Genomic DNA, 27129 nt, shown 5'->3' with positions numbered 1-27129 from the left:
GGTGTTGGGAAGCTGTACAGTAGATTGTCCCTGATTTTTATAATATATACATGTATAGTATATTTCTTTGGGCTTTTTGCCTTCATTTTTGACAGGACAGTGGAGGAGAGACAGTAAATGAGTGGTGAGAGAGAGACGGGTAAGGATCAGCAAAAGACCCGGGCTGGAATCGAACCTGGGTCGCCGGCGTAGCAACCCAGTGCCCTACCGTTAGCCCACGGCAGGGCCGATCATCCCTGATTTTGGATTTGTGGTGTTCGGGGACGCGAGGCCTTGGGGGGCCAGGCTGGGTGGGTGGGTGCGTGCGTAGTGGCGGCAGTGTGTGTTGTGTTGCTGTGATGGGGCCGACTTCAAACAGCTGGCACTGTGCTCTGCTCTGACGCAGATGGCCAAGCCCCGGTCGTCCTCTCTCTCGTCCTCTCTCTCGCCCTCGCTCGTCTCTGTCCTTGTCCTCCCCCACAGCTGCTGGCGTGCCATGCCGTGACCCCGGGGCTTCGGGGGCTTTGGGCGCTCTGCTCTGCTCCGCTGCCTGCGACTCATGTCCTGCCAAGAGGAGGACCGAGCGAGCCCCCCGGGGGCTTCTGAGCTCCACCCCTGGTTGGGGTTGGGGATGTTGGGAGGTGGAAAGTACCACCTCAACCACCACTGTTGCCAGATTGGGCGGTTTCCCACCCAATTGGGCTGCTTAGGATGGCTGTCTGCGGGTAAAAATTGATTTTGGAGAAAATAACAATTTTTGGCCATAGAAATCAATAGAATTGGGTGGGATTTAGTGCTTCCAGGCGGGTTTTGAGCATCTGTTGGGCTGGAAATCATCAGCCTCATCTGGCAACCCTGTCACCCACCCCAACATGGCATTGTACCAGAACGTTGAGATAACACGCCGACTTGAAACAGTCTGTCTCATTTGTTCATCACAACGTTGCAAGTTAACGCCCTGTGATAGGTTAGGTTTAGGCATGGGTGGGTTTGGTCAGGGCACAATTCGGCATTTTTCTTGCTTGTATTGCTGTCCTTGGCTAAAGTAAAGATCACGAAACGTTGCTTTACCGACAGGTTAGGTTTAGGCATGCTTTTGGTCAGGGCACAGCGTTAAGCAACAGGAATTCAACGCGGCAACAGCAGAAATTCGTCAAAAACTCCTTGAGAAAACTCTTCGAACCTGGTCACGTAACGAAAGTTCTTCCCCGCAGTGTTGAGGACCACATCTTTACTTGGAAAGGCGTCGCACCTCAACGCAGAATGTACTGGCGTGAAATAAATACGCCTTTGCATGATGCCACGCTGCCCAACACCACCACCACCACTCCCCACCCCACCCCACCCCACCTCCATCCAACATCCACCACCACCACCCTCTGCCTAACACCTGCACCATCCAACACCCAACACCACCACCACCCCCTGCCCAACACCACCGCCACCAAACTCCACTACCCCCTGCCCACCACCACCACCGTCCCCTGCCCAACACCACTACCCCCCTGGGGGCCCCAGAGTGCCTGTATCCCCCCGCCACCATCTGCGCTCTCTCCAGATGGTCTGGTGGCACGGCAGGGCTTTATCACGCTGGACGTTACAAAGTGTCAACGCTCTTTCCTTCCCTTCTTCTTTCGCGGCAAACAAAGGCAATTACAGGAGGAAGGGGGGGGGGGGTAGGTCAGGGTGGGATGGGAGGTGTGTCAGGCTGGCCAGCCAGCTGTCTGGAGAGTGTGAGGGACTTGCAGTGCAGGGCTGTGCAGCAGTGGTTCCCAACCAGGGGTACGTTGTGTACCACTAGGGAGACGCGAGCACACTTCAGGGTGTACGTGAAAAAAATTAATAATAACAACAAGTACATGGGGTGTATTCACATTGGGATAGACGAGTAGATCTCTAAAACATGAGTGAGCGGGGTACTCATCATAGACAAAACGGCTTACAGTAGGGACACATAGTAGGCGAAACGAGCGAGGCAAAGAGAGGTGCTATTCAGTGTTCTATTCTGACAACTGAACCGTCATCAGGTCGTCGCGGCAAATCAAATAGAATGGAGCAGTTATGTTTTTGATTTGATTGGGCTGCCACAGGCGAAGTCACTCCTCATTTGCATAATATAAAACTTGGTTTAATAATTTCGCTTTGCTTCGCTCCGGTTCGCTTGCTTTCGCTTGCCTTCGCCTCTCTCATTGCTTCGCTTGGCCAAATTAGCGTCTATGTGTCCCTACCGTTAGGGGGTATGCAGGACAAAAAAGGTTGGGAAACTCTGTACTGTACAGTAGGGCTGCCATCCAGGTCCAGTTCCTCCACGGCTGCCTGTCTGTCAGTCAGCTGGGCTGGGCCCTGTACTGTACTGTACTGTACTTTACTGTAAGCGCTCTAGCCAGGCCAGACCAGACTGGAACTGTCCTGAGGTGCCTTGCCAGACAAAGACTTCATTCGCACTGTGTCTTTCTCTTTCTTAGCCTCTCTCTCTCTCTTCCTTTCTTCATTTACTTTTCCCACTGCCCATCTACGTCTGTCTGTCTGTCTGTCTGTCTCTCTCTCTCTCTCTCTCTTTCTCTCTCTCTCTCTCTCTTTCTCTCTCTCTCTCTCTCTCTCTCTCTCTCTCTCTCTTTCTACATTTCTTAAGCTGTCTCTCTTTAAATGTCTCTCTCACTCAGCATTTTCTGTCTGTCTTCCCCCCTTTTTCTTTCTTTCTTTCTTTCTTTCTTTCTTTCTTTCTTTCTTTCTTTCTTTCTTTCTTTCTTTCTTTCTTTCTTTCTCCCATGTCATTTGGATGGCCTAGAGGCCATATAATAATATCGTTGCCTTAGCTCAGCTGAGTTGTGTTGTGTGCTGTGCTGAGTCTCTGGTTGTGGCTGGTCCACTCCACTCCATAGCTGTGGCTCCAGGGTGTCCTCCACTGGCCAGCTCCAGCTCCAGCTCCACGCGCTGCCAGAATAGAGGCCCAGCAGCCCCAGCGGCAGGGAGCTGCCAGCGGGGAGTCCGGCCAGCGCGGGGTGGGAAAGCGACCGGATTTCCAGCAGAGCCAGCGTTTAGACCGGTGGTTCTCAACCTTTTTTTTTGAAGATATGCTCCGTCAACCTCATCATAAGTCTGGCAACGCACCCTTGTCCTCATCATAAGCCGTCCCCCCCCCCCCCCATAATAAAAAATGGGAAATAGAGGGACAGAGGGATTTAAAAAAGGAACAGAGACTATTGCCACTCTTAGCTGCCTCCTTAAGTGCTGTGTAGCCCCCGTTGAGAAACACTAACTAGTTTAGACGATTGTCAGCCGAGGGGCCGCCGAGTGCCTGGAGAGAGAGGGACAGCCAGGGAGTCGAGTTCCTTGCCATGCATCAGAGAGGGCAAGGAGAAGGAGGAAAGGGGTGTGGTGGTGGTGTACAACTTGTAACTCTTGCAATACCTGTTTTGTGTTGACTTTTTTCCCACTTTAAAGCCACACCTTCTTCTCCCTCCTCTCTCTTTTCTTTCTCTTGCGTCTCTGCAGTGCTTGTCTTTTTTTCTTTCTGTCTTTTTTTAAAACATTTCCTTTCTTCTTTCCATCTCCATCCTTTACCCCGACTTCTCTCCTCCTCTTCCAAGCCCACCATTAAGAAAACAACACATCTGGTTTTGAGACGTGGCCAGGTTTCTTCAGGAATGGAGGCCTTTTGTTTCTCAGCGGTTCCACCGCTCCTTCTCAAGTGACTGGGGCTGCAGTAATGAGAAAGATATTTGTTTACAAAATTGACTTTCTTTTCATCATTTCGTTTTTTTTCGGGGGGGATTGCAGGCAGGGGCTGCCTGGCTTTTTCCACTGCTGACGGGGAGTAGTGCTATTATACTGCAGCTTAGTTTCCCGTTGCAGTTCTCATGCTCCGTGCTGTCTAAAGAGCAGACCTGCTAGCTAAGTGGGCTTTTCCTGTGGCTGCTCCGCTGGCCGTTCTCAAGTGAATGTCAGTCAGCCACAGGTAAGGGGTAACCTACTCCCTGGTGTACGTACGCGCACTCTCAGAAACATAATGTGAAGAAGTCGAGAAGTGAATGGTACACTTTCCACATTGGGCATGAGTAATTGCTTTAAAAGGCCACCACGCACCACCAAACTGTAGAAAGCCGTTTATAGAAATAGGCCCACGCACGTCATTTGACGGACTGTTAATGCTGCTGAGAATAGAAAAGAATGCCTTTTTTGTTGTGATTATTCACATGTACAATTTACACTATATACAGTACATAGTATGGACAAAGCGATTGAAAGCAACTCACTTCAGTGCAGAGCGGACATTTAAGTGGAACATATACATTAGTGGGATATAACCAACGCCCCCTTGGCCTCGTCACAAGCCTCACAACCCCCCTTGACCTCATCGTAAGCCCGACAACATTCCCCTTAGTATTAAAACATTTAATAGACTAATACACCCCAATGGCAACTAAGCACTGCCCCTCTCAGCTGCATCCTTCCCAACGCCCCCCTAGAGCTCACCAATGCCCCCCTGGTGGGCTGTACCGCCCCCGTTGAGAAACACTAGTATAGAGGAATATAGTATTAAGTACTAGTGCAAAAACGACCATAAAGACTCCATAGAGCAGTAAGGTGGCGGTGGACATGGGATGCATGCACACACACACACACACACACACACACACACACACACACACACACACACACACACACACACACACACACACACACACACACACACACACACACACACACACTCAAACAGACACACACACACACACACACACACACACACACACACACACACACACACACACACACACACACACACACACACACACACACACACACACACACACACACACACACACCCTAAAATAAGAGGCAGACAGTCCACCTTGGCCTCTCTGGCTCCGGGACCCGTCTGTTTGATCCCTGTTTGAGCTGCCTTGCAAGTCCTCCAAAAGCAACACGCCGCATGCATAAGGGATATATGAATGTGTTTGGACAACTCACAACACCAGAGTGCAAATTTTCATATTTTTGGCCTGGAGTAACCAGCTATAAGGATCTCGACAAATATCCAGTTGGCCTGCCCAGATTGTGTGGTTGTGTGTGTATGTGTGCGTGTGCATATGTGGTTGTGTGTGTGTGTGTGTGTGTGTGTGTGTTTTTATGACGGGACTGGAGGAATTGGGAGGGGAAAACAGGCGGTGTGTGTGTATGGGACTGACGGGACAGGGGGGGGGGGGGGGGGGGGACATGGGAACAAAGATGGGCTGTGTGTTCTGGAGACGCTGGAAGATGGGATGTGGCCGTTCTCGGGGTTGATGTCACCTGGATCAGAGAGGCAAAGGCTCTCCCCTCTCCGTCTCTCTCTCTCTCTCTGTCTCTCTCTCTCTCTCGCTTTCTCTCTCTTTCTCTCTCTCTCTCTCCAGCCTCACACCACACCATCCCCTCCGCGCCCTCCCAACACACACACACACACACACACACACACACACACACACACACACACACACTCTGTCTGTCGCACAGCAGTGGGCAGACTGGGCACTGTTGGCTCCCAGTGACCTGTTTGGCTCCCAGTGGACTAGTTGGTTATAAAGGAGGTGACCTCAACATCTCAACAACTTCTCACCTTCTTCTTCTTCTTTTCTCTCTCTCTCTCTCTCTCTCTCTCTCTCTCTCTCTCTCTCTCTCTCTCTCTCTCTCTCTCTCTCTCTCTCTCTCTCTCTCTTTTAGCTTCTATCCATTTTCTTTTCCTCCCTCCTTTCTTCTCCTATGTTCTTTTCCCTTTCCTGCAGTCTTGTTCTCTGTTCACTGTTTCTCTTTCTTTCTCTTTCTCTCTCTCTCTCTCTCTCTCTCTCTCTCTCTCTCTCTCTCTCTCTCTCTCATGCTCTCGCTCCTGCTTAAACGCCAGCCAAAACAGCCAATTAAGAGGAGACAAGTCAAAAGAAGTTTTTCTAGTAAATGTCATCCTCTTTCGACCCCTTTAAGTCATTCCAACGAGGACACTACTGCTCTCTCTCTATCTCTCCCTCTCTCTCTCTCTCTCTCTCTCTCTCTCTCTCTCTCTCTCTGTCTCTCTCTCTCATAAGGAGTTGGAGTTGTTTATCTTTGTGTTTGCCTCGTGTTGTAGTTTTGTGTGCACATTGAAGCGTAATTACAGATGGTGGGCCCTTGGAAAAGGTGGGTGGGTTTGCTGGTTCATGATGATGATGGTGATGATGGTGGTAGTGGTGGTGATTATGATGATGGTGGTGGTGGTGATTATGATGGTGATGATGGCAAATGATAAAGGAGAGAGGGAAGTAAGGGCATTCAACAAAGAAATGCACAGACAGGCAACCCTGTCAGCCAGTGAGAGCGCAGTGCACTCAATTAAACATATGGTACACACATTGGCTTTTTAACAGGCAGGGCACAGTGGGCGATAGCAGCTTTATGGCTGGAAGTGCCATGTGCTCCCCTTTAACAGTGCGAGCCACACTCAGACTCCTAGCACACCCACACCCACACGCCCAGCCAACCCCCACCCCCCCACTTTAACCAACAGGAAGTACCAGAGGTTTAGTCCTTTATTGGACCAAAAGATTCAGATTTTTACAAGGCCTTCAAAACATCATCATTTTTTAAGCAAAGCAAAGAAAAAACAAAAACAAAAACCAAACCAACCCAGTTCCCTCCTTACAGCCTCAACAGGAAGTACCAGAGGCTGGGACATTGGGAAGGCATTGGGGTGTTTGAGGTGGTGTGGGCAGATTGGGCTTCTCTCTCTCTCTCTCTCTCTCTCTCTCTCTCTCTCTCTCTCTCTCTCTCTCTCTCTCTCTCTCTCTCTCTCTCTCTCTCTCTCTCTCTCTCTGTCAGGGAAACCGACAAGGGGGGGGCAAAGGGGTCACAATTGGGGGGCATAATTGGGTCCTCATTACATTGAATGTATTGGGTTAGGGGTTTTTTCAGATGACATTGTCCTGGGCCCAGCCAAAGCGGTTAGACGGCCCTGCTCTCCCTCTCCCTCTCCCTCTCTCTCTCTCTCTCTCTCTCTCTCTCTCTCTCTCTCTCTCTCTCTCTCTCTCTCTCTCTCTCTCTCTCTCTCTCTCTCTCTCTCTCTCTCTCTCTCTCTCACACACACACACACACACACACACACCAGAGCTCGGTCTGCTTTTGGGGGGGACTGCACGCATCTCGTTCCCTAATGGAATGGTGGTGCGCCATGCTCTGGGATGGCAGTAATGCGTCCCAGATCCCCCACCCCCACCCCCACCCCCATCCCATCCCGTCTGCGGCGACGGGGGGGAACAGAAATTGCAAGCATGTGTGTATGAGAGTGTGGTAATATGTACCCACTTAGGGTGCACTTGGACATGTTCAAGACATTTCAAGGTAGTGTGACGTAGTTCAGTTCAGTCCTCTATGTCTTTTTTGTTGTTTTGTTTCATGTGACGAGGGAAAGTCTTAGCTTAGCTGTTTCATCTTTTGTCCGTGGATGAGGAAAGTATGGGAGATATTAAGAAGTGGGAGGGACAGAGAGAGAGAAGAAAATGAGAAACAAAGGAAGGTGGAGAGACAGAGATGGAGAGAGAGAGGGGGGGAGAGGGAGGGGGGCAACACATGGAGAACACTCATCTCTACACACACACACACGCACACAAACACACACACACACACACACACACCCCTGTGCGAGCCTCACAATAAGAGGCAGGCAACACATGGAGCTCGCTCATCTCTACACACACACACACACACACACACTCAAACAGATACACACACACACACACACACACACACACACACACACACACACACACACACACACACACATTGCACACACACACACACACACACATACACACCCACACACACACACACACACACACACACACACACACACACACACACACACACACACACACACACATACACACACACACACACACACACACACACACACACACACACACACACACACACACACACACACACACACACACACACACACACACACCCCTGTGTGAGCCTCACAATAAGAGTCAGGCCTTGGGAAGGGAAGAATGGAGTCTACTGATTAATGACATCTGCTGGTCCAGGGGCCTGGCTGGGTAGAGGAAAGGAAAGGTACCTCTTTCCCTCTTTCCCTCTCTTCCTCTTCTCTTCTCTACTCTCCTCCCTTCTTCCTCTCCGCCCTACTCCATCTCCTCTCCTCTTCTCCATTCGTCCTCTTCTCTTCTCTTCTCTTCTCTTCTCTTCTCTTCTCTTCTCTTCTCTTCTCTTCTCTTCTCTTCTCTTCTCTGCTCTGCTCTTCTCTTCTCTTCTCTTCTCTTCTCTTCTCTTCTCTTCTCTTCTCTTCTCCCTTCATCCTCTCCTCCCTACTCCCTCTCCTTTTCTCTCCTCTCCTTTGCTCCCTTCTTCCTCTACTCTCCTCTCCTCCCTTATTCCTCTCCTCTCCTCGCTTTTCCTCTCCTCCCTACTCCCTCTTCTCTTCTCTTTTTTCCTCTCCTCTCCTCCCTTTCCCTCTCCCTCTCCCTTTCCCTCTCCTCCCTACTCCCTCTCCTCTCCTCTCCTCTCCTCTTCTCTTCTCTTCTCTTCTCTTCTCTTCTCTTCTCTTCTCTTTTCTTCTCTTCTCCCTCTTCCTCTCCTCACTTCTTCCTCTCCTCCCTCCTCCCTCCTCCCTCCCTCTCATCTCAACCCCTTTCTCTGCTCATGCTGTGCAGACTCTAGCTTTTTAAGACCCAACCTCCTCCTCCCCCAACTCTTCAATCCAGCATCCACCGACCACACCTCCTCCTTCTCCTCCTCCTCCTCTTCCTCCTCCTCCTCCTCCTCCTCCTCCTCCTCCCCCAACTCTTCAATCCAGCATCCACCGACCACACCTCCTCCTCTTCCTCCTCCTCCTCCTCCTCCTTTCCTCCGACCTTTCCTCTTCTAATCCCTCTATCCTGCTCTCTTTTCCACCATTGGTTTCCCGGTGCCTCTACCCTCTACTCTCTACCCAGGGGTGGAGCTGTAGTGGGGGCAAGCAGGGTATTTGCCCCAGGGCCCTCCTGTATCGGTGGTGGTGGCCCAAGTGTGACCTTGGCAGACCGTATAGGGGGGCCCTATCGTTGTCTTTCCCTGTGGCCCTGTGTGCAATTGTTCCGCCACTGCCTCTCCCCTCACCCAGTGCCTAATTTCCGGTTGTGGGCCTGATGCACAGCTCAGCTCAGCACAGCACAGCACAGCACAGCACAGCACAGCACAGCACAGCACAGCACAGCACAGCACAGCACAGCATCTTACCAGCAGCACAGCACAGCACAGCATCTTACCAGCAGCACAGCACAGCACAGCATCTTACCAGCAGCACAGCACAGCACAGCATCTTACCAGCAGCACAGCACAGCACAGCATCTTACCAGCAGCACAGCACAACACAGCACAGCACAGCACAGCACAGCACAGCACAGCACAGCACAGCACAGCACAGCATCTTACCAGCAGCACAGCACAGCACAGCACAGCACAGCACAGCACAGCATCTTACTAGCAGCACAGCACAGCACAGCACAGCACAGCACAGCACAGCATCTTACCAGCAGCACAGCACAGCACAGCACAGCATCTTACCAGCAGCACAGCACAGCATCTTACCACCAGCACAGCATCTTACCAGCAGCCTCGGCAGGACAGGGGCGGACCACAGGATAGGGTTTCCCTTCCCCTCCTAGATTCCTCTAAAGTCAAATAACTGCCCGAGTTTAAAGCCTAAGAAGAGCTTGGCAAGGTTGTGTGATTTGTGTGTGTGTGAGATAGATACTGTGTGTGTGTGTGTGTGTGTGTGTGTGTGTGTGTGTGTGTGTGTGTGTGTGTGTGTGTGTGTGTGTGTGTGTGTGTGTGTGTGTGTGTGTGTGTGTGTGTGTGTGTGTGTGTGTGTGTGTGTGTGTTGAATCTGTATGTAAAGCTGCTTCTGTGTGTTTGATGAAAGACAGTGAGAGAGTATGCGTGTGTGCGTTGGAGGTAAAGGGAGTGTGTATTGGAGAGAGAGTATGTGTGAGTATGAGTATGAGTATGTATAAGTGTGCGTGCATGCGTGCGTGCTGCTGCTGCTGTCATTAGGGCTGTGTAATGGCCCGTGTATACCAGGCGCTACCTACGCGACCCAGGTAGCTGAGGTGGTTGAAGAAGTTTCGCCATGAATTTGCTTTATTCGCTCTGGACGCGGCATTGACATGTTTGATTCAGCTAATATCACATAACGGCTCTGTCTTGACAGCCTGGGACATTCGTCGATATGAACGTTCCAATTGGTTTTCGCCGAACCGCGTCATAGCGAATTCGCTTAAGATTAGCTTGAGTTTAATTGTTAAAATTCGCTCTGGTCGCTCAAGAAGCTTCGCTCCTGGCGAATTCGCTCTGATAGCTTTATTTGCCCTCCATCCATAGAGAAACAATGACTTCCGTCGCTCTGGTCGCGTTGTTCGCCCTTGATGTACACGGGGCTTAAGTGTCGTAGGGCGGAGATGAGGGGTGGGGCTGGACAGGCTTAAACGTCTGCAGATGTGCCCTCATCCACACCTGGCCCCAGGGTCACGCGCTCAGGCACAACACCTTACCTTAACTTCCCGCTTCCCTCCTTCCTCCCCTCTTCCTCTCCTTTGTTCTTTCATCACTTTCTTTGACAATCTTTTTTTTCCCCCTTCCTGAAGACTGTGATGGTTCCAGTGCGGCGGTCGTCTTCCTTCCTGACATGCAGAGTTCTGGATTCCTTTCTGTCTTCCTCTGAAGATTATTTAATATGCGAGCAGGGAGTCGAGCGAGACTGGGTTTGCTTTATTTAAAAAATAAATAAATAAAAAAATGTTTTCCCATTTTGTCTGAGGCTCGTCTTCCCCTTTTTTTTCTCTCTCTCTCTCTACCCCCCCACCCCCTCTTCCCTCCATAACTCTACTCTCTCTTTCTGTTTAACATCCACATAGCTACAGACACGTTTGGATTTGTGTGTGGTTTTGGCATTTTTGTGGCACGGCAGCGTGAGGTGACGAGAGGCAGCAGGATCTGTTAACTGATCTCCCAACTCCGAGAGAGGGAGAGAGAGAGAGAGAGAGAGAGAGAGAGAGAGAGAGAGAGAAAGAGGGAGAGAGAGAGCTCCTCTCCTGCCCTCTCCCGCTTGTCAGGCTACACACACACACACACACACACACACACACACACACACAGACGTTGACACGCATGCTCACAGCCCAGGCCTAGGCCCCTCTCTAATCACTTCCATCCTACACTTCAGGAATTTTCCATCTGGCAATTTAACAACAAATAAAAAAGAGCTCACACACAAAACACAACACTTACTCACAGCACAACTCATATGTAGAGGACTGTTCCCTATTTCATCACTAGTGTATGAAAAGTCTTAAAAACCCTCACGATTATTCATGCAGTTTCATTCATTATTCACACACACACACACACACACACACACACACACACACACACACACACACACACACACACACACACACACACACACACACACACACACACACACACACACACACACACACACACACACACACCTTCAAAGACAGAGCCAGCATAGCATACTAACAAGACAAAGAGCAGAACTCTCAAAAGAAAAATATTTCCTTTGTTTATCATGAGGGGGGGACAAAGCCGCACAACCGCCTTCTAGCATGTTCTGTGTATAGCATATCAAATGAACTGAAATAACTTCCCTTTCCAACACATTAATCAACTATTCCACCACCACCCATTCCTCTCCTCTCTTCTCCTCTCCTCTCCTCTGTCTCTCTTTCTCTTTTTCCCTCTCTTTCCCTCTCTCTCTTTCTCTCTCTCTCTCTCTCTCTCTCATCCCCTGAAAAGCACGAGAACCATTCCCCGTAAAAAGGCCAAATCAGACATGTTTGGCCAAATATGGCCGGTGCGGTGGAAAGCGCGGGTTTGCGCGAGAATGGGGTGCATATGGGCTTGTCTTGGACGCCGGTGGGAGTTTTGTGGGAGTTGGACGGCACTTGAAAGGCGCGGGCCGCGGCGGCGGTCCTCTGACCCAGACGGTGAAACACAATAAGCACGCGCAGATGTTCAAAGAAGCGCAGAGCGAGCGGGAGAGTGGGGTCGAGTTGGCGGCCGAGTAGAGCGCTTCCCAGAGGCCTCCAATCCAGTGCTGTTACAGTACATCTTTCCTGCGTCTCTCTCTCTCTCTCTCTGTCTCTCTCTCTCTCTCTCTCTCTCTCTCTCTCTCTCTCTCTCTCTCTCTCTCTCTCTCTCTCTCTCTCTCTCTGTCTCTCTCTCTATCTGTCTTCCAGCCGGCGTCCAGCCGAGGAAATGCTTCAGCTGGAGATGTTTGTTTTCGCCCCTTCGTCTGCGTTGGGCCAAAAGAGACGCTTGACCGCTAACATTTTCTTTTCATGTCTTTTCTTTTCTCTGTTTTCCTCTCTCTCTCTCTCTCTCTCTCTCTCTCTCTCTCTCTCTCTCTCTCTCTCTCTCTCTTCTTCTTCTTCCTTCCCTTTACTCTCATTCCCAGGAGGTGCCGGGCGGCGAGCTGAAGGAGAGTCAATTCATACAGCATCACTGTCCCCTAGAGGGTGAGTTGAGAAATGCACACTCCAGGTCCGTTTAGTTTAGTTTTTCTCAACGGGGGCGTTGGAGCGCCCTTGGGGGGGCATTGAGAGCAAGACAGCTGAGCACTAAATGGAATGGAAGCCCTCACATCATTCTAGAAAGCTGTATAACAGTCATACAGCATTATCAACAATAGGACAGTGTATTAATATTATTAGGCTGTGCTGTAATCTGAAATATCATGTTGTTAGGGGGGGGGGGGCACTGACATGCTTATGATGACATTGGGGGGAGGATTGGCATGCGTATGATGAGATGTGTGTGTGTGTGTGGGGGGGGGGGGCATTGGCATGTTTATGCATTGACATGCTTATGCATTGGCATTAGGGGTGTGAGCCTCCGTGACGATAGAATACGGTATCGATTTCTTAAAGCAGGGATTCGATTATTTTTTATTCTTAAGAATTCCTTTTACCAATTACTTTTCCACTTCTTTTATGTCATGGAGCTAGGGTATTGGACAGGGCCCACGATGCAATTTGATTAAATCGTCGGCCATAGGATCGATGCATCGATAAACTTTGATCATTATTTACACAAAAAGCTTGAGAACCACTTGGTTTAGTTGGACAAGTGCCCCCATCACCACTGCTGTAGTGTGAGCAGTTGATGAGCAGCAGAATAATGACTGTGACAGTGTTTATGTAAGAGGTGTGGGTTTACATTACGCTGCATAAATTACTCACCGAGGAAAGGAAAGCCCTTGATGGCAATGAGCAGAGACAGTGTGGGAGCATGAATAAATACAGTATATGGATGGATATTTTGAACGGCTGTATGTGTACGGTATGTGCATGCTCAACTCACTCTTGTGAGTGTGTGTGTGTGTGTGTTTGTGTCTGTGTGTGTGTGTGCGTGTGTGTGTGTGTGTGCGTGTGTGTGTGTGTGTGTGTGTGTGTGTGTGTGTGTGTGTCTGTGTGTGTGTGTCTGTGTGTGTCTGTGCGTGTGTGTGCGTGTGTGTGTGTGTGTGTGTGTGTGTGTGTGTGTGTGTGTGTGTGTGTGTGTTTGCGTTTGCTTGTGTTTGTGTGTGTGTGTGTGTGTTCAGTGGTCTTGCCCCCAGAGAAGGCGGAGGGCTGTGAGAGTCTGCTGCAGTACCTCCATGCTGGGGATGGGGAGCGGGAGGCACCCAGGGAGTCAGCCAAAGGGAAGAAACGCATCAGTCTGGATGTAAGCCTCTCTCTATACTGCATATACTGTATCTCACTTTATGTCTCTTTCTTACTGTCTCGCTGTCTCTCTCGCTCTCTCTCTCTCTCTCTCTCTCTCTCTCTCTCTCTCTCTCTCTCTCTCTCTCTCTCTCTCTCTCTCTCTCTCTCTCTCTCTCTCTCTCTCTCTCTCTCACACACACACACTCTCTCTCTCTCTTTCTTTCTTTCTTTCTTTCTTTCTCTCTCTCTGTCTCTCACATGCACACACACACACACACACACACACACACACACACACACACACACACACACACACACACAACCCTGTCCGTTGTTGCATCATCGCTCACTCCAACCCTCCCCATCAGAGCCAGTGTTCTGTCGAGTTGAGCTGCCTTGTCGAGATGAGCTACCAGTAGCCTAACTCGACAGTGGCGTCCTATCTATTCATGCTGCGTCGTCGAAATTAGCTACCTTGATTTTCATTCCGTGGAGACTTCCCAATAAAATATTGATTGTTTATTTTATTAACAATTTCAAAACGAGCAGCGTGTCTCGTCCGTGCCTTTAGACTTTTTATTTTTAGAAGTTTCTAATAATAGCCAACTATTATTAACTAATAACTTGCTGATAGAATAGGCTATTGATTGTTTATTTTATTTACTATTTTAAAACGAGCGGCGTGTCTCGTCTTAAGACTTTTCCGGAGAAGTTTCTAATAATAGCCAACTCAATATGATAGGTTATATTTAACGAACACAGCTCCTTTGAAAAAAACCTGCAAATATTTAAATCCAAGCTGAACGCTTCTTTTCCCAGGACATGGCACGAGTCATAATCTTTTTTTATATATATATATTTTTTGGGGGCCTTTATTTGACGGGACAGTCGAAGATGGTGACAGGAAGTGCATGGGACAGAGAGACAGGGGAGGATCGGGAAATGACCCCGGCCGGACTCAAACCGGGGTCCCCATGGGCATGCAAGCCCAAATGTGGGGGGCTTAGCGCACGAGTCATAATCTAAGTGAGAGCTTTTGCTTCGCATTTGGTAGGTTTCAGGCTTGAGGCATGCCGCATAAGTAGAGAAATTTGATGCAACGTCGGGTGTGGGAAATTGCTTGCATTGTCTTTAACAGAGATATCCTGTCTACATTTTTAGATGACATGAGTTAGTTAGGCCTAGAAGTTAAACACAACGAGAGAAAGCCTAAATTGGACCTAGGTCAGATTTTCTTAAATCAGTACTAGGGTTGATTATTACATGTCAGGCTGTTTTAGAATAAATTTGACGCGGGGTAATTTTGCGCAAGGAAATGGAGAGGGAGTGCGCAAAAAATGACTCAGTGTGGTTGTGCCATGCAATCTCTCTCACCAGCGTAGCCTATGTGGCACGGATGTCTCCCTGTACTGAAAACCTTACACCTATTAGGCTACTTATAATAGCGTTGCGTTGCGTTGTTGCAGTTGATATTTCACATGTTTAAGATCAGCTGTTCGGTAGCTCAGCTCGATGGGCAATCAGCCGCAGAACTCGCTGCGTGGAGGTGTGCACATGCTCAGTAGCTAAAAGGAGCTCATCTCGACAGGGAGCTCATATCGACAGGACACCGGTCTCAGTCTCTTGTTTGAAGCCTATAAAAACCTAAATATCTCAGCCTCTGAAGAACATAGAAACATGAAATAAGTTGCATTTAAAAGCTGGTACCCTTATCTTGCATTAGTTCGTTCATTCAGCTCTGACATACCTTCATTTTAATAAAAATCTCAAATCTCAAGAGCCTGAACACTGCATCCATGGAGCTTCAGATGCCTGGCTCGATACTGTGTATACGCAGCAGGGTCATTTCATGTGAAATCAGACACTTTGGGACCCGACCGACATGGATTTCAATCATACTTGCTGTGCCTGTTTAGTAGCAAGGTAGCACCCCAGAACTGCATTTGTGTGAATCTGACACCAATATTAAGGGAGAAACAGACTAGCAAAGGTTTACATATGAGGGTAGGACACTATGCATTCAGCCTTGATTATATCAGTCAGTGTAAGTCACAAAAGGATGTCTGAGGTGTTATTTGAAAGCTCTTTTCTGGCTCTACAAATTACACACACAGCATGGAATACAACAACCTTCAGAATATGAATTATGATACATTGAAAAATTAAAAATTGAATATATATATATATTTTTAATGGCTGGTTTCTTTTCTAAACATAGTCTGTACGGTCATAAACAACACCTGAAAATGGGGTGTTTGGTTATTTATTCATTTCAGAGATAATGGGACATAAAGGTTGAAATGAGTTGTAATGAAGTAGTAATAGAGTAGTGTCAGGGACAGGGCTGGACTGGCCATCTGGCATAACGGGCATTTTCCCGGTGGGCCCTGCACCCTCGTCGGCCCCTATTCCAGGTACTCAAAAACTACATGGCTTCTGCCCATTATCAATGGACACAGTGGAAGCCAGACCATTTTAAGGATTCAGAGAAGGCAGGGTTGAAAGAATAAGCTCAGTAAAGGAATTATCTAAATGTTCAAGCATCAAAGGGTATGTTGTAGATGTAAGGCAACTAGTGGCTAGCACGTGTTGAGGAATGTATGCGGAGCACTGGAGAGGTGAAACTGAACTTCCTGCATCTTCAAGGACCATCTCCATCCTTCACATATTCCGATAGACATACTGTCATGTGATATTACTATGGTGCTACCATATTATTACTAGGTGATTTTGATTTGTATGATGCCATATCTTTGAGTCCCATTATCTCTGAAATGAATCAAGAAACAAACACCAGTATTTCAGGTGTTGTTCATGACATTGGACGCGCATACTGTAGCTATTGTGACGTAGGCACTTAATACCGCCTCCGGACGAAACAACCTAGAATTTCATCGTCCCATACCTGGTTGTCCTTTTCATGAAGTGCAACTGCCCTCCCTGCCTGCCTTCCTCTCTGGATGTCAGCGTTGCCTGCGCTCTGGAGGACTACTTTCCCCCATACCAGTTACAGTCATGTTACCAGATAGCCCTGAGTCAAAGGGGTTGCCAAAAAGCTGTAAGTGAGAAATGTGGTTTAACTTCCTTTTCCTGAAAAAGAAAGAAAGGAGCGTGTATAATAACATGGCAATTCCCCTGGCCTTGGTCTCTCTCTCTCTCTCTCTCTCTCTCTCTCTCTCTCTCTCTCTCTCTCTCTCTCTCTCTCTCTCTCTCTCTCTCTCTGTCTCTGACTCCCCCCTATCCCTTAAAGATGGCAGCTAATGCAGGGGTTTAAGAGCTGTGCTGAAATGCAAGCCTTTTACTAGCGTTTTGAGGGCAGGGAGAGAGGGGTTTGAAACCTCAGGCCGTTTGAAGCTGTGCGGAATGGCAACAGCTACAGAGCATGAGACACTGACCCCTGGTGGCTGTATGTGGAAGTGATCCAGATTCCTGAGACAGTGGTGTTGCTTGTTGCTGAGTCAGTTTTCCTTGTTGCCATGCCGACAGGACCTGGAGTGTGACGTCTCTGTGGAGGATGACAACCGCCAGGAGTGGGTCTTCACCCTCTACGACTTTGACAACAGCGGGAAAGTCACCAAGGAGGTAAATTCTCTCCACCAAGGAGGAATACTCTCCAATAGTCTAGCAAATTCCATCATGGTGAACACACACACACGCACGCACACGCACGCACACACACACACACACACACACACACACACACACACACACACACACACACACACACACACACACACACACACACACACACACAGAAAGAACCCAATGTTACCACAGCATTCAAATACCCATACCCCTCCCCTGCCCATCTCTGTGTGCTGCTGTAGGACATGTCCAGCCTGATGCACACCATCTATGACGTGGTGGACGCCTCGGTCAACCACTCGGGCCACAGCAAGAGCAAGACGCTGCGGGTCAAGCTGACGGTCACCCCGGAGCCCGGCACGCGGCGGAGGAGAGAGACCATCAGCACAGGAGCAGGTGAGGAGGCACCGCCGGGCACAATCATTGGTCATGGACCATGCTTTCAACACTTAAGAAGGGGGCTTAGAGGTATCAATGACGTTTTAGTAGTAGCGCACGTCAAGGTGGTGAAAACACAGCTGTATTGAATGGATTTTTTTTGTTTTTAGTGGATTATCTAAGAAGCATATTCATTGCAGTACATTAATTACCAAGATGTTGCAAGATGCAAGATGATGGTCTTAGCTTTTAAATTGCATGTATTTATATGTTTTGGAGGCTATTAAGGTCTTTATAGGCTGAGGGCAACCTTTCCCAAAAAGTATTTCGCAGGTGCCTTAGGTTACAATGGGTTAAAAGAGGACCCCATAAAACTCCTTCTAAAATCCTACTCTTCCATAGTACAGTTCATTAAATATCTATCTAACAGCAGCACTTAGTGTTGGCCTCATGTTACATCAGCTGCTACTGTAAGCTTGTGTGCCAGCATGTGGCTCTGATCACAGCGGTATGCTGTACTGTACATAGCCAGCCTCTGGTGAGAGGATGCTTTGTGGAAGAGCTGCTTCATAGAAATGAGTGTATCATCAAACTGCTTTGGAAGGGAAGACTGGTTGTCACCAGAACACACTTAACTTCACCGGGCAGTCATGGGTAAGTGGTTAGGGCATCAGACTTGTAGCCCAAAGGTTGCTGGTTCGACTCCCGACCTGCCAGGTTGGTGGGGGGAGTAATTAACCAGTGTTCTCCCCCATCCTCCTCCATGACTGAGGTACCCTGAGCATGGTACTGCCCCACCGCACTGCTCCCTTGGGGCGCCATTGGGGGCTGCCCCCTTGCACGGGTGAGGCATAAATGCAATTTCATTATGTGCAGTGTGCACTTGTGTGCTGTGGAGTGCTGTGTCACAATGACAATGGGACTGTCTGTTTCCCAGGTGGACTTTCACTTCACTTTCACTTTCCTGGTGGGTTCTTCCTTTGATTAGTGTGTTTACTCTTTGAGGGCGCGATCACACAGACCGCGGATTTCTGCCTACAATCTGCAATGCGCGTCCAGCTGATTAATCAGAAGTGACCACACCGAGTGCGGATCCACTGCCCATTCGAATGCAGTGACTAGGCAACGTAATGACTCAACTGTCACTCGCAATGTAGCCTAATCGATGGTGTTGTGTCATTAAAGGGACACTGTTCAGGAAATGGTCAAAAAAGGTACTGCAACTATGCTGCTCATTGAAACTGGGCTGCCTATTGCCAAATTTGATCTTACATGAAAGTTTACAAAGTAATAAACACATTTTTTCTAGTGTGGTCCAAGTGCAGTCATTTTTACAGCAAAAAATGGCAATTTTTGGAAATTCAAAATGGCGGACCATGGAGAAGATCGACCTTTTCATGTATGAAAAGTGCAATATTTCCAGTCATAGTGAATACTTAAAATTTGATGGTGGTGGTAAGTATTCATGAAAAGGGTAACATTAGTGAATGGGCAACATGAATCCTGGAAATAAATAACTAAAAATCTCACAAAGTGTCCCTTTAAGTGTTGTGAAAAAAATGCTTTGTCCATTCATCTACAAAATGCTTTGTCCATTCATCTATGTAAAATGAATAGAAGACGAGCCCTTTTCTTGTTCTCCTAACGTTGGATAGTGAATCTGATATGAATGTTGATAATGGTCTCCTATCGAACATCTGGAAATCCGCCACGGGTTTTCCGCCTTGAGTTGAACTTTTTTCAACTCGATCCGCCAGGGGCAGAGAGGCGGAGAATCCGCAACCCGCCTTGTGCTGATATTAAAAGTGTAATCCGCTCATTTTCATTGACAAACAATAGAACACATCCGCCTCCTACTGTAAAACCCGCGGTCTGTGTGATCGGTGCGACCGGATCTCCTCCCTGATGATGTCCGCTTAAAACATCCCGGGACCATGCAGGACATGCTTACTGTACACCAAACACTCAAGGGCAAACTAGTGAATTGATGATGAAGTTTTACACCTGGCTGAGGTGCTGAATTAGTTACATTCAGCCGCCGTAGGAAATAGCCAGGATTAACCCATTGTTGCCTGATGCAGCGTATACGCTGTTTGACCTTTGGCGCCTGAAGCGACATACTGTATACGCTGCATTCAGGCTCTTGAGATTTGAGTTCTTTATTAAAAATGTGGGTATGTTAGAGCTGGATAAACACATTCAAATTCAAGATGAGGGTCCTAACTTTTAAATGCAACTGATTTTGTGCTTTTATGTGCTTCAGGGGCTGAGATATTTAGGTTTTTATAGGCTGAGGGCACCTTTTCCCAAAAAGGGCTAAGGCATTCATCAGGTGTTTTTTGCTGGTGCCTATTAGGCTAAAATGGGTTAAACAAGTGAGACTGAAATGCATCTTCGGTTTTCCCATCACAGACTTTCAGAGCTCTGTGCAGCTGTGAATAGACGTCTTCTTTCTATGTGTTTATGTGTCTCCTCGTTCTCTCCTTTCAGAGCGAGAGACGGGCCGCTGTCACACAGAAGAAAACCGTAAAAATTTCACACACGCCAGGTAAGCCATACCACATCACAGCTGCCATACCTTTACTGTATCACTGTAGAATTTATAATAATATATAATTTCAGTATAACGTATGGATTCCATTTTTGACTGTAATTCATTATTGAATTGCATGTCCTGCTTATTGTTTGGGTGATAGCCAGGGCAAAGACCAAGCCTATACCAGCACCAGCCAAACGGCCAAATTCTGGTGAAATTTCAGTTTGGCTGGTAGAAAAACCACCTAACTGACCACTTTGGCCATTAGTGAGTGTGTGCTTGGCGAGTAAGATTAACAAACCACAGTAAGATCTACAAACCACTTTGGCTGGTGTCGAAAAAAGTTAATTTAGAGCCCTGGTGATAGCTAATAGAGTAGAAAGGTGTCATGAGGCCATAATCTGGGATTAGATGTTGACTTGTGTGTTTACGTAGATTAAAGAATGTCACTGGATTGCATTTGCAGAGGTCAGAGTGAGAACCCAGAGGGCCATCACTACTGTGTGGACGAGAACACTGAGAGGAGAAATCACTACCTGGACCTAGCTGGTATCGAGAACTACACCTCGCGCTTCGAAGGTAAGATGGAGTGTGCAATTGTGAATTAGAGGGCGCTCTTTTACATGCCTCGTATTGTGTTCAATTCCTGTTACCGTTCCTTGTGCTCGGGTCGGTTTCGACCTGTGTCTTAATCAACTCTAACAGACAAAAACAATTTTTCTAAATGAAAACATTTGCTTTAATGTATTTGATATATACAGTATATACATGTAACTGAGCTCTGAGAACTGACTCTCACCCACACCACGTCTTCTCTCCCGCTCTCTCCTTTCATGCACTGTTGAGGATTATTTTAGTGTACAAATCCATGTGTTGCCTTGTTGAATCAAAGGAAAGCACAATACTTGCACTCTAAAGAGATTCATACAATGTATTTTGGAAAAACTATTTGTATGTTAATGGGCTGATCTTGCATTTGCACTTTTCTATCTATGTTTCTTTCTACGTATACGGAACCTTGAATTTGTAGTAAAGTATTCAAATCAATTCACCAGCTGTGCCGGAGCCGCCCACGCCGAGAGGCCCCCACCCCCAGAGCCGCTCCCGCTCCCAGGAGCCCGAGGCCCAGCAGCACGCCGCCGCCGCCACTGCCCACCAGCGTCGCTCGCAGGTCATCGGGGAGTACTGCACGGCCGTGGAGCCCCGCAACAGCAGAGGCCTGCCGTTCCTCAAGTCCCCCAAGGGGGTGGGCAAAGGCATGGCCGCGTTGCTGAGCGGCGCCAACGCCAACCCGTCCGGCTCCGGGGGAGGAGGCAAGTCGGGCCGCTGCCACGGCGGCTACCACGCGCCCCTGCACCACAGCGCCTCGGCCGGCTCGCATGGTGGCCAAGATGTGTATCACCTGACCCAGCAGCAGCAGCAGCAGCAGGCTCAAGGAAACCTCCACCATCAGCACCAGCACCAGCACCCGCTACAGCACAGCCACAGCAAGCGGCTGAGGAACAAGACCCGTGACGGCCTCTCCCCGGCCAAGGGCCCCCAGCATCAGCACCAACACCAGCACCAGCACCAGCATCAGCAACAGCAGCCACTGTCTCCACAGCAACAGCAGCATCAGCAGCATCAACAGTCGGCTCCCCTGCCCAGCTCTCCCCCGGGCCTGGAGCGCGAGCAGCAGCCCCCCGCAGTGCTGCCCGGCAGCCCGGGTGGGTTTGTGGTGCCCCTGGTGCAGCGGCACGAACACCACCACCACCACGAACACCACCACCATCACCACTATCACCACTACCATCAGACATGACCGACCACACACACACACTCACACATACAGTAAGCTCGTGCAGTATATCTACGCATGCATACTCCTACTCACACATACATACACACGCTCACGGGGCGTCCAGAAAGAAGATGAGGTAAACACAGACTACGTATGTCGGCCGGAAGCACGTGCTCTGAGAAGGACATACGGTATTCCTCTGATCTGCTTTCGGTCACGTGCCAAGAGGACCTGACTTGGCTACCAGTCATAGCAAACTGTGGACACAAGACTGACCTGAATGCTGATGGTCCCACTTCACTTGACTTTGTGTTGCCTCTTTAAAACTGTCGGTTTTCTGGTAGGCCTACTACAGCTCGACAAAACGCGACTCGGCCGCCACTTTCTGCTTTTCGAATAGGCACAACACAGCTCAACCGTAGAGCAACAAGTGGCGGCCGAGTCGCGCTGTGTCGAGCTTTACGTAGGCATACCAGAAAAGCAGCAGTGGAAAGGTGGCATAAATGGCCGAGTTCAAAGCTAGAAGAGATTCCCAGTTGTGTACTGAACATGTATGAAGATGAATGAATGGACTTAGACGTCACGTTACTTGGATGATGATGTCAGTATCTGTCCTATCGCCGTTGAGGTTTGTTTGATCGATAAACCTCAAAAGCTCTCAAAAGTAACTTCCCATGATGCCCTTACCTCCTGCACGATGTATTCAAATATTTACCGAATGATAACAGAATAATATGGGGCCAAGACAAGAAAAGACAATGTTCAAATATTACCCAAGCAGATACTAATCTGCAAAATGAAAACCTTTTGACTCAACCTTAATTTCTGGGTAGTCATTTACCCCTGGAGCAAGACGTCAGTCATCTTAATTGAAGGGCATTTTAAGGTTTGATTTGCTTAACTCAACCACAAAACTCTTTGATTAAGAGGTTTACGTCTTGCTCTGAGTTACTTTACAGAGGTTGGTCCCGACACCACTGTCTTGGCGTTGCACCTCTGCTCATGTACGTAGTAGTGGGTCTCTGATGAAGATGGCGAGTGGCGTCATTCAAAGTACTGCCAGTGTTCCAAAGCGTAGGTTCTCAGGTGAATGGTGCTGCTCTTTAGCTATTCTTACTTTCTTCAAATCCCTTTCCCCCTCTCCCCCTCTCGTTCTCTCACTCTCTCTCTCTCAAAAGGCTGCTTCTTCCCCTCCCATACCTCTCTGTAACCATGGATACAAGTCAATCTGGTTCCTCCCGTCTTTTCCTGTGCCCTGTGACCTTGTGATGCAAGGCTCAACATCATCAATGAGCACCATTTCCCAATGTCAAGTGTATGAGACTTCGAAGTGTGTCAGCCTAATTAGTCATGCCCAGTGATTGGATACTACGCAGAGTTCACCAAAGAGTATCCAATCACTGGGCGTGATTACAAAGGCTGATACACTTGGAAGGACGCACGCTAGACATTGAGAAACGGCCTCAGTTTTCTCCACAGGGGCGGGGTGTGCCCAAAGCAAGAGTCAAGAGTGTGCAGGAAGGGAGGCGAGGAGCTACTAGGTTGACTTGCAGTCTCCCCATGTCCCAAAGCCTCTGCTGCTGTCACAGAGGCGCTCCTTTTCAGAGTTGTGTAAAGTAGAAGTTGAAGTACTCTTAACAGATGTAATTACAACACTCGTAGTGTGATATTACAACGTTGAAATCATGTAATATCAGACCACTAGTGTTGTAATAACATTTGTTAGAGTACTTCTACTTCTACTTTATACAACTCTGCCTTTTCCCAAGAGGGGGAGAAAATGAAAAATCACCACTGCCAGTTTTAATGCAAAATAAAACTTCTTATATAATGTGTCAGAAAATCTATATGAGTATACACAATTACTGTATAATTGTACTGCATAATATGCATATTTATCATGGTTTATACATATGCATATATGTACTTTTTGTATATTTTAATAAACATTTACACTTCATTTATTATGGTTGTGGTTAAATTGTTTACTCCAGAATCAACAAGCTGTTGCAAGTGCAAATAAGAATGACCGTTTTTGTATTTGACAACTGTAAGAAATGTTTATTCTTAATTCATGCACAGTAAATTGGTTTGAACTGGTTTTATTGAGACAGACATGAAGGCCATGTGTATATAGTCAATACATGAACATCTGTGAATAACAGCTGCAGAAACCCAAACCAAACGCTCCTTTTGAAGGCCAAAAACAAGCAGGTACTGCCCTCATTTTTTGCATGGACAGGAGCTGCAAAAGAAAAAAAAATAGACAAGTAACACTTTCACCAGTACCATACACCATACACCAAGCATCATGAATTCCAGTGCAATGACTTACAGTCAATGTACAGTTACACTTTACTTGACGCAAGCGTCATACGTATGACATAATAGTGTCATGAACACAGTCATGAACTAGTCATAAACATCATGTCAATGTCATAAAGGTTTTATGGTCATGAAAAGTTGACATTGTTAGGCCTGTCTTCATCATAACCGAATGTCACTTAATGACAGTCATAATATGTTTTTGATATTGACATAATGTTCATGACACATGCATGACTGCATTATGACAATGTTATGACACCGTTATGTCATACGTATGACACCGGCGTCAAGTAAAGTGTTACCCAATGTACCATAACGGTGACATTCATTTGGACCCAGCCCCCGTTGTGAAACTCAGTGCAGCCGCTTCTAAAAATTACAAGCCTATTATGCCTCTTTTCCACTACGGGTTTTCTGGTAGGCCTACTGCTTGACACAGTGCGAATCGGCTTCCACTTTTTGCTTCACGATTGAGCTGTGTCGTGCCTATTCGAAAAGCAAAAAGTGGTGGCCGAGTCACGCTGTGTCTAGCTGTAGGCCCACCAGCTAACTACCAGTGGAAAAAGAAACATTATCATCCACCCACAACACTCACCAACAATGAGCTTCAAATTGGAGTAACACTGCGAGAGGTGTCAAGCCTGCTCTCACCTCAGGAAGTGAGAATTATGCCATATATATTTGATCCAGTCATTTGCTTTATTACCAAGGTGACGCTAATCATCCAACAAATCATCACATAGCTTTACACATAAACCCAGCTATAGACATAACCCGTGGCATAACACAGGATGACTGACACGTCTGTGCTCTGTTTTGAAAAATCTCATATCAGCCATCTTGGGAAGAGAACAGGGGCCTATACTACAAAGCTGGTTCAGGAGTAAACCAGGTTAAGTTAAGAGGTAAATAAGCTAATAGAAGAGCCTGGAGTCCTCATTTTCTTTAGAAAGGCTCTTCTATTAGATGATTTATGATCTACTTGATTTACCTCTTAACTCCACCTTGTGTACTCCTGAACCACCTTTGTAGTAGGCCCCTGGTGTCTGTATAGTCAGAAACCAGTCATTAATCAATACATTTACAAAACCGTTGTCTGCTCTAGTATGTGCTGATTAGTTCTGTGTACCCAAAGTACATCATAGGGAGGGTTTTTAGGTAGACTCACTCCTGCACTGCGCTGCTAGTAGGTGTGATAGGGATTGGCAAGGCGTGACATGTGCAAGAGGCAGCTGTAAGAGACCAGCAGACACCATCAAGACAAGCTGGGCTACTTCACAGTGACTAGACCCAGGGATGACTGGAGCACTCAGCAACTTTTTTAGAGGGTTTTTTTTATTATTTTGGTGCACAAAGTGACTGACGTTTCGGCGCACCTGCGCCTTCCTTAGAGTCAAGTTTTTTTTGTCAGTCACTTTGTGCACCAAAATAATAAAAACATCTAAAAAAAAATTGCTGAGTGCTCCAGTCATCCCTGAGTCTAGTCACCGTGAAGTAGCCCAGCTTGTCTTGATACTGCTGTCCTTGACTGTGAGCACCACCTAGGCTGAAGCGCAGACATCCCCTCTTCAAAGTGTAACCAGCAGACACCATGTTACACCTTTGTTTGTTCAACACCATGCCAGCTAAGCTATTATTTCAGTAAAACTTTATTTTACGGTTCCTTTTTTGTGTATTTACATGTATGAACATGTCATGTAATGTAATTATACTGTACTAACTGTGAGGGTCAGAGGCCAGAAGGTCAAGGTTTGAGTCCCAGTGGGGCAGCTCGATTCCTCATTGCTACACTAGCCCTAAGTGCAAGTACATAATGTTGCATCCTATTACATACTTTCCTCAACTGTACCTACCTAGCTAATGTAACAGGAGCCTTAAAATCAAGTGGAGCCGTTATTTCCATGCGCAGAGCAATGACACAAAATTGGCATTTCCCTGAAGGCCATGGCTTGTTCTTCCCGTCACAACATTCACACAAGCATACACACCCATGAGATGTGAACACAGACACAAACACATTCACACAAACATACACACAAGGGACACACATGCTTGCACGCACACACAAACACTCACACGCGCACGCACACACACGCACACACACACACACACACATACACACACAAACACACACCTCCTACATTCACTCGTCCCCAAAGGCCTCTTTTACATTCTCTACCACCGAGCCTACCGTGCCCCCAGCCAAGCCTCCCACCGCCCCCACCACGTTCCCCACTCCCCTGCCCCCTCGCCACAGCAGCTTGCCCACTCCCAGCCCCACAGTCTTGGCCTGGTGGCCCAGCTCAGACAGCACAGACCCCACATAGCCCTCGCCGTGATCCCACAGCGTCCCCCCAAAGAACTTGGAGAGGGACCAGGCGTTGTCCACAACGCCCCCGAAGATCCCCACCCCATCCCAGGTCAGCTGACCCATGCCCGCCACCCCGTCGTGGCACGCGCCAAACAGGCTGCACACGAGCGGGGAGGTGCAGGCGTAGACCGTGGAGCAGCACAGCTCGCCCGCTCCGACGACCAGGCCTGCGGCCGACAACACCCAGTTAGCAATGCCGCACAGTATGTTCCAGAAGAGCGACACCGTGTTGCCGGGCAACGAGGACAACACGGCCAGCTCCTCCCCCAGGACGTAGGTCATCTGACCGGGCAGGCTGGTTACCGTGGAGACGACGGGGCGGACGGGGGTGGTGAGGAGAGACACGGAGGAGGACAGGAGGTACATGAGCGCGCCGCCGACAAAGGAGCCCGAGCTCTGGGTCTCATTCTCCATCTCCACGCCATCGGGACTCAGCTCGGCGGTT

The 27129-nt window shown here is 48.2% G+C and overlaps 2 protein-coding genes across 3 annotated transcripts in view; one reads left to right on the top strand and one right to left on the bottom strand.

Moving 5' to 3' along the window:
• The window catches only part of nkd2b (NKD inhibitor of WNT signaling pathway 2b), a 55723-nt gene extending 30577 nt beyond the window's left edge, over positions 1-25146 (top strand). The window contains exons 4-10 of one of the 2 annotated variants that reach the window (XM_063198863.1): positions 12461-12521; positions 13604-13725; positions 17193-17288; positions 17534-17687; positions 20160-20217; positions 20672-20784; positions 21261-25146. In XM_063198863.1, the coding sequence (XP_063054933.1) occupies positions 12461-12521; positions 13604-13725; positions 17193-17288; positions 17534-17687; positions 20160-20217; positions 20672-20784; positions 21261-22006 (1350 nt within the window). In that variant the 3' untranslated portion in view covers positions 22007-25146. The remainder of the gene's footprint in view (positions 1-12460; positions 12522-13603; positions 13726-17192; positions 17289-17533; positions 17688-20159; positions 20218-20671; positions 20785-21260) is intronic. The other variant, XM_063198864.1, reaches the window with a different exon arrangement.
• Positions 25147-25817: 671 nt separating this feature from the next.
• LOC134448360 (uncharacterized) overlaps positions 25818-27129 on the bottom strand; it is a 4666-nt gene continuing 3354 nt past the window's right edge. Inside the window, exon 2 of the mRNA XM_063198039.1 lies at positions 25818-27129. This exon is cut by the window's right edge and continues 740 nt beyond it. Within this exon, the coding sequence (XP_063054109.1) occupies positions 26457-27129 (673 nt within the window). The 3' untranslated portion in view covers positions 25818-26456.

This window comes from Engraulis encrasicolus, chromosome 5 (genome assembly GCF_034702125.1).
Source record: "Engraulis encrasicolus isolate BLACKSEA-1 chromosome 5, IST_EnEncr_1.0, whole genome shotgun sequence".
In the NCBI taxonomy this organism is placed as follows: Eukaryota; Metazoa; Chordata; class Actinopteri; order Clupeiformes; family Engraulidae; genus Engraulis; species Engraulis encrasicolus.
Note: the sequence above shows the minus strand (reverse complement) of the source record. Positions and strands in the feature narration are given on the sequence as shown.